General features: G+C 41.4%; 1 protein-coding gene and 1 long non-coding RNA gene across 2 annotated transcripts in view; one reads left to right on the top strand and one right to left on the bottom strand.

Annotated features, from left to right (window-relative positions):
- KCNT2 (potassium sodium-activated channel subfamily T member 2) overlaps positions 1-7,808 on the top strand; it is a 451,804-nt gene that overhangs the window by 170,512 nt on the left and 273,484 nt on the right. Inside the window, exons 7-9 of the mRNA XM_019502030.1 lie at positions 5,780-5,854; positions 6,289-6,372; positions 7,018-7,112. Coding sequence (XP_019357575.1) covers positions 5,780-5,854; positions 6,289-6,372; positions 7,018-7,112 — 254 coding nt within the window. The remainder of the gene's footprint in view (positions 1-5,779; positions 5,855-6,288; positions 6,373-7,017; positions 7,113-7,808) is intronic.
- LOC109287086 overlaps positions 7,044-7,808 on the bottom strand; it is a 56,899-nt gene continuing 56,134 nt past the window's right edge. Inside the window, exon 3 of the long non-coding RNA XR_002094762.1 lies at positions 7,044-7,109. This is a non-coding gene — a long non-coding RNA (uncharacterized LOC109287086). The remainder of the gene's footprint in view (positions 7,110-7,808) is intronic.

Genomic DNA, 7,808 nt, shown 5'->3' with positions numbered 1-7,808 from the left:
AACTTCCAAGGGAAGTGGTGCTGGCCCCTACCCTGGGGGTCTTTAAGAAGAGGCTGGATGCCCACCTAGCTGGACTCGTTTGAGTCCCATTTCTCTTTTTGGGGTTTTTGTTGTTCTCCCGCCCTGGCGGGGGGTCGGGCTAGAAGATCTACTAGGTCCCTTCCGACCCTTAATCTATGAATCTATGAATCTATATCTAAGGAAGGCCAGTTGCAAGCATCTGGAGGAGGAAAGGCTGATTGCAAGCAGCCAGCATAGATTTATGAAAAACAAATTGTGCCAAAGAAACTTGATCTCCTTCTTTGACAAGGTAACTACTTGGGTAGGTGAAGGGAACGATGTGGATATAGTGTATCTGGACATCAGCAAGGCTTTGACAAGGCCCTGCATAACCTTCTTATAAATAAATTGTAGAAATGTGGGCTGGATAAAATTACTACAAGGTGGATAGATACTGGCCCAGTAGCTGCAAACAAAGTGTAATTATTAATGGGTCCATGTCAGAATGGCAAGAGGTTTTGAGTGGAGTCCCACAGGAGTCTATCCTAGGTCTAGTGCTGTTAAGCATGTTTATTAACAATTTGGATACTGGCATAGAAAGCTTCTTGAGCAAGTTTGTAGATGACATGAAACTGGGAAGGATTGTAAACTTGGTGGAGAATGTAAGAACAATTCAGAAGGATCTTGACACATTGGAAAGCTGGACTAGAGCTAACAGGATGAAGTTCAATGTGGACAAAAGAAAGGCACTACACTTCAGGAGAAATAAATAAAAAACAGAAATATAAAATTGGTGACACCTTGGCAGTCGTGGTAGATCACAGCCTCATTATGAGCCTGCAATTTGATGCAGCCACACAAAAGACAAATACAGTTTTAGGATGGCACCAATAGAAGCATTAGGTAAAAAACACAGGAGGTGATAGTCCCTCTACTCAGCAATTGTTAAGCCTTATCTGCAATAATGTGGGCAATTCTGCGCTTCACATTTTAGAAGGGACATGGAGAAGTTAGAGAGGGTTCAGAGGTGGGCAACAAAAATGATAAAGGGATTGGCAAGCAAGTCATATGAGGACAGCCTGAAGGAGCTGTGCCTGTTTAGCTTCCAGAAAAGATGCTAAAGAGGGGACATGATAGTAGCCTTCAAATATGTTGACATGTCAGAGAAAGAGGACATCAGCTGCTGTGGTATCCTGCTTTACCTGTGGCAGGTTACAGTGTTAGATCTGTGTTGCATCAGGGTTGATAGTTGTCTTATGTAGGGTTTAAGGTATGCATTGTATGGGGGGGTTTAGATAGGGATGATCCTACCTCAGGCACGGGGTTGGACTACATGACACCAGGAGGTACCTTCCAACCCTCCCTCTCTACAATTCTGTGATTTTCTCCTGTGTTTCTGATGTGTTGCCTATGAGATGGCTTTGCTGTGATAGCTGATTCCACTTTTTCCTCTTATGTTGGATAGCTATCATCAGATTCTTTGGTAGTAACTTTGGGTTTGCTGCATAGTAACACAATATATCACCAGGTTAATACCTCTTTGTTTAATAGATTAAGTCAGTTAGTCCCATTAAATTGATCCCTTTCGGAGTAGGTCAGCTGAAGATGGTTTCTCAGTTTTTTCTAAGGTTTTCTGCAAGAGGCAAGGATTTCTTAGGTTGATACCTTTTTTGGACCAACTTCATAGTTAGGTTAGAGTTAGACAAGCTTTTATATACAAGACATTCTACATCAGGGCTAAGCACTAAAAGCCAGCACACCATAGTAAAAATCAACTGGAAGACAGCAGAGAGAAATTCCCAGGGGTAGCAAGCAAACTGTTAACAGAAGAAACAAAGTGGATTACTGGGAAATCAAGGCCTATCAAAAGGGAGGAGGGTCATTCTCACCTTTGTGTGGGAAGAATTCAGGAACCAGCTAATTTATAATATGCCATAAAACCAATGTCACTTTTAATTACTTAGGGTACTTTTACACATGCTTCAGAGGTGGGGAGGGGAGCAGCACTTTAATTAGAGTGGCTCCAAGAGCTGCTCTAATTAAAGTGCCACATCATCTCATGTATCAGCGCTTAAAAATGGTGGTGAAGGCATTTGAACTAAAGCTCATTTGATGAGCTTTAATTCAAGTGCCCCCACCACCACTTTTAAGTTTGGGAACGCTGATACATGAGATGCAGAAGGCTGCTGGAGCACAGTAATTACCACGCTCCAGAAGAGTCTGGTCTGACATGCTATAATTACGATGCATCTGAGCAGCCTCCCAGCTTGTGTATAGGCATGCATAGTTCTTAGTGTCTGAGGTTTTCCTGATTTTTGTACAGTTTTGTTGTACATATAAAAATATATTAAATTGCCCCACTGATAGTGATAGAGTAAAAGACAATTTAATAGAATCAGGTACAGTGACTGTCATAAAGACAAAAAATCAATGCATGGAGACAGAGAAAAGAGTTGACACTGGTCCAGACCTGTAGGGAGCCAACCAGGAAAGCCAAGGCTGTGACTGAACTCCAACTGGCTACACGTATCAAAGACAATAAAAAGTCCTTTTCTCAGATATGTGGGGAGCCAGAAGAAAAGCAAGGGTAACATTGAACTCCTGCTAAACCAAATGGGACAACTGACACCCAGGAAAAAGCCAACCTGCTTAATGGGCATTTTGCATTGGTTTTTCACCAGTCCCAAGGGACGGCCCTGCTCAATACAGTACGGGATGGCTAGGGTGAGGGAGAATTTTTACTCTAAGTCAATCTAAGTGATGTGAAAGAACACCTTGAGAAGCTGGACACCTTCAAGTCAGCTGTCTCAGACAGTTTATACCCCAGGGTACTTCAGGAGATGGCAGGCATCATAGCTCAGCCACTGTCCTGGATCTTCAAGAACTGATGGCACTTGGGTGACATGCCCAAAGACTGGAAGAAAGGCAATGTGATGCCTATCTTCAAGAAAGGGAGGAAAGTAGATCTGGGGAACTACAGGCCTATCAGCTTGACCTCTATCCTGGGGAAGATATTGGAAAAAGTTATCAAAAAGACCATTCTTGACAAACTGGCTGATGGCAATATCCTGAGGGATAGCCAACATGGGTTTGTTGCACGTAGGTCTTGCCTGACCAACCTCATCTCCTTCTATGACCAAGTGTCATATCACCTGGACAAGAGAGAAGAGATTGACGTCATATATCTTGATTTAAAAAAAAGCCTTCGATCTGTTGTCCCATGATCATCTCATGGAAAAAATGGCCAACTGCAGCCTTGGCTCCATCACAGTCTGCTGGCTGGGGAATTGGCCCTGAGGTCAGACCCAGGGAGTGGTAGCTGACGGAAGTAAATCATCATGGTGCACCGTGACCAGTGGGATCCCCCAAGGTTCTATTCTTTGGACTACACTCTTTAACATCTTTATTAATGATATGGACATTGGTATCAGAAGTAGACTAGCCAAGTTTGCTGATGACACCAAACTTTGGGGTAAAGTATCCACACCTGAGGACATGATAGTGATCCAGGCTGACCTAGACAGGTTCAGAAAATGGGTGGACGAAAACCTGATGGTGTTCATCACTGAAAAATGCAAGGTACTTGACCTTGGGGGAAAAAAACTGCACAGCATGCTTATAGGTTCGGCAGTGCTACGCTTGCTAACTCCATGGCCGAAAGGGACTTGGGGGTCATGACTGACCACAAGTTGAATATGAGCCACCAATGCGATGTCGCAGCTGGTAAAGTGAGCAAAATTCTGGCTTGCATCCATAGATGCTTCTCAAGCAAATCCCAGGATGTTATTCTCCTGCTGTACTCAGCCTTGGTGAGACTGCAGCTGGAGTACTGCATCCAATTCTGGGCTCCACAATTTAAAAAGGATGTAGAGAAGCTGAAGACAGTCCAGAGGAGAGCCATGCACATGATCAGAGGGCAGGAGAACAAGCCTTACGATGAGAGGCTGAGAGCCATGGGACTCTTCAGCCTGGAAAAGTGCTGGCTCAAGGGGGACCTGGTGGTTGCCTATAAGTATATAAGGGGTTTACATCAGGATCTGGTGGAATGTCTGTTCACCAGAGCACCCCAAGGGATGACAAGTTTAAATGGTCAAAACCTCCTCCAAGACCATTTCAGGCTGGACATAAGGAAGAACTTTACTGTACAAGCCCCCGAAACCTGTAACAGAGTCTGTCCAGAGGTGGTGCAAGCACCTACTCTGGATTCATTTAAGAGACATTTGGCCATTTATCTTTCTTGGATCCTTTGACCCCAGCTGACTTCCTTCCCCTGGGGCAGAGGGATGGACTCAATAATCTTCTGAGGTCCCTTCCAACCCTAATGTCTATGAAAAAAAAAAAAAGATTATAAACTCCTCTGAAAAGAGATTATCTTTTTGGTATCTGTACAGCATACCTCTTACAGTGCATCCAGGCATGCTCCAGATATACAAATAATACCTGTGACAGAGGGAACAGATTAGCCACAATTATAAACTAATATCATTGTTAAGTAAAATGAGACTATTAGAATAAGACTTGGTTGTAGATAAAGGGAGTGCAAAGAGTTGCAGACAGAACAACTGCCATCAGATTGTCTAGTTTCCTTTGTGAAGAATCTCTGAGCAACTTGTAATAATTATAATTATACCATAAGCAGTTTCTTGACTTCTTGCTTGGTCAGTCAAGATAGGAGGAATAGATCTATGAAGACAGTAAGCGAGCTGGTTGTGATGGCGGAGTACTTAAAACATAGTGGAACAGTACTCTAGAAAGCTGGGAAGAAAAGAATGGAATGTAACTTCCGCTGAAACATCTGAAGCACTACAGAACTCCAAGTTCATAAAGTTCTTCATTAACTGGGATGGAAAAGTTAACATATTATTCATTTTATGAAATTTCTAAGGCCCCTAACTAAGAAGCATAGGCCTAATGGAAATTGTATAGGAAAAAATAATCATATCAAGACAATTTTTTTGATGCAAGAAATACTTAATGGGGGATAGTTGTACAATCATATTTAAGGCCAAATGAGCTCCTATTCACTCATGTCAACATGTTACATAAGTATTCAAATGACTGGGTGCTTTAAGGATAGATAATGTCACAGCAGGTCCAGGCAGGAACACTTTGTGGATGGATTATTATTTGCATATGGGTGTCAGCCCCATCTATGACACTACTCAAAACCTACTCAAAGCCTCAAAAATTACACTGGAGAGCTGATATGGAGAAATGACCATTGCTCCAGCTACAGTTCCATGGGAAATATGCTCATAAATATGAATATAGGTTGAGACTCCTGCATGCTGTGGGAGTCGTTTTTAAGTTCCTGGCAAGGGAACTGCACTGAAAGGGAAATGTAGACGAGCCAAAGTGGGGTAGTATGCAATGCAGAGGTGCAGTGTTCCTACACTAGTAGTGTGGGGATCTGAATGGATTAGGCTGAAAAAAAACACTGCTTATTCCACACAGGAGACACTGACTTGGGGAAAGCTCTGTGATGGGGTCATGGAGTTTTCCTTTTTTTTTTGTGACTCCTTATTTAATGTCCCTGAAATGTAAGTTGGGAAATACCATGTGTTTTTCTCCAATAATCCATTTGTCTTTTTCTCCATTAATGACAAAAATCCCATAAGCCTTTTTTTCAAAGCTTTCAGTGACATCCATGGGAGCCTTCTGAGACCACAGGATTCAGTCCTGTTCTATTTATTTTTTTTTTGCTGTGTATTTGTACACTTTCTGGGGCAAAATATGATTCCCTGTAAACTACCCTGACATTCAGTTTTTTCTTTCAAAGGGGAACATCTGGGAACAAATATTGCGTATACCCTTCCTCCTGGAAATAATCAATGCTGTTCCCTTCATCATCACGGTAAGTCCATTTGAATCAACAGGCATATGCATTTTATGTGTATTCACAGCTAAATAGAATGAAAGGTCCAAGCCAACACACACTTAAATGATTGCCAATTTCTTTCTATTAGTTTGTCTGTAAGGATATTAGGTCAGTTAAAGAAGGAAGATTAAACAAGCTCTCTCTGTGTCTCTAAAAAGAAGAAGCAAATAACAGTGCAATGAAGAAGATAAACTCGCTAAAAATAAAACAGAGGATGTCTGCTTGATTCAATAATACGCTACTTTAAACTGTGTACCCCTTATCTCAGAGTTGCATCACATTATATATGGTCTGCATAATTTACAGTGACAAAATGTAGTTTTAAATTAATTTTTACATTAGGAACACACATATGATTTTGATTTTCCTGAGCTCTGTATTGGACCTAGTTTTTTGTTTATTTTTTTCAGATTTTCTGGCCTGCTCTAAGAAACCTATTTATACCTGTGTTCTTAAATTGCTGGCTTGCCAAACATGCTTTGGAGAACATGATTGTAAGTATGACAAAAATAGGCAAGGATAACATGTAAAGGTTATGTTTTTAAGTATACTGCTTTTAGTAAGGCTACTGCTTCCTTCCACCACCCAACGTTGTATGAAATTTATTAGCTTCACAATTAGAACATGAACCCTTTCTTTTTTTGCATCAAATTTGGAAAAAATGCAAGGCATCCAGTAAGATCCCCCCTACCTGATAGAAATTGATACATTTCCAATGATTATAATCCAGCAAGGGTAGTCCCTAGCTAGCATAAAACCAAAATGACTAGCTCCTGTGTAGTTCATCCATAGCCTGTCCATCAAGGAGCCATTACTCCTTGCTAGTATACAAAATCCTATGGGCTGTAGCCAACTGACAGTTTGAAAAAGGTACCAAGATATTCTAATTATGTCAAGGCTGAGTGTGTGTGTGTGTGGGGGGGAGCAGTCACAAAATCAGGGAACCACAACTTTGTATCCTCCCCACATTGTGCTCAACCTATTTTAAAGTGCATTTTGGCCATTGCATTTTAACAGGACCATCACAGAATTCCACAGCAGGATCAGCTGTTTCATTAATAATTTTTTATAAAAGAAAGACAAGTAAAGAAAAAACCCACCACAAACCAACCATAACACACTTTTTTTTATTAATATAGAATGATCTCCATAGAGCCATCCAACGCACACAGTCTGCAATGTTTAACCAAGTTCTTATTTTAATATCCACCCTACTGTGTCTTATCTTCACCTGGTGAGTGGCAGATTTTTTTTTACTACCATATATTGGTCTCTCAAGTTATACACATTTTAATAAAATGAGGCAATAGGATAACGTAATATGTGTTTAGATGAGTAATATCATTGCATATGAAAGGATCTAAATAATGGGCTGCTGATGAATTGTGGTTGGAGGGGGCTGTCAGATGAAGTAAATTCACATGCTTTACCTTGTACAAAATGATCAGTAACAAAACAAGGCACACTGCTACCTATACGCACAGGAAAAAAGCTGTAATATATGGAGGGGCTCTGCACAGCTCCACAAACTATCCTAATCCTCCCTAATCTATTGGCATGGGAAACAGAAGAATCCATATGGATCTGTGCTTCTGCAGCTTCCCCAGAAACTCATAGGCTGAGGAGCTGCTAATAACATTCCAGGATAGGATGGTAGCTGCAGAGAGAAAGTCAGCCACTGCAGTCTAATAGCTTTCTCAGGTATAAGGATTCATTTCTGAGTGCAGCAAAGCTGAGAAATAAGGCTATTATGAGGCTGTGGGGGTGGGAACACTAAGTGGGCAAACTCTGTCCGGAGTGGCTACTGCCTTCCCTTTATTTATTCTGCCAGCCAGGGTGCCTCTGGGGTCAGTGCACTGACAAAGCTTAGTCTATCATTTTGGAGACAGTGATTTGATTTGCTCCTGCTTTATTTCTCCAGCCTTATTCA

The sequence above is a fragment of the Gavialis gangeticus genome, unplaced genomic scaffold (assembly GCF_001723915.1).
Source record: "Gavialis gangeticus isolate Ggan-Ray unplaced genomic scaffold, GavGan_comp1, whole genome shotgun sequence".
Lineage (NCBI taxonomy): Eukaryota > Metazoa > Chordata > Crocodylia > Gavialidae > Gavialis > Gavialis gangeticus.
Note: the sequence above shows the minus strand (reverse complement) of the source record. Positions and strands in the feature narration are given on the sequence as shown.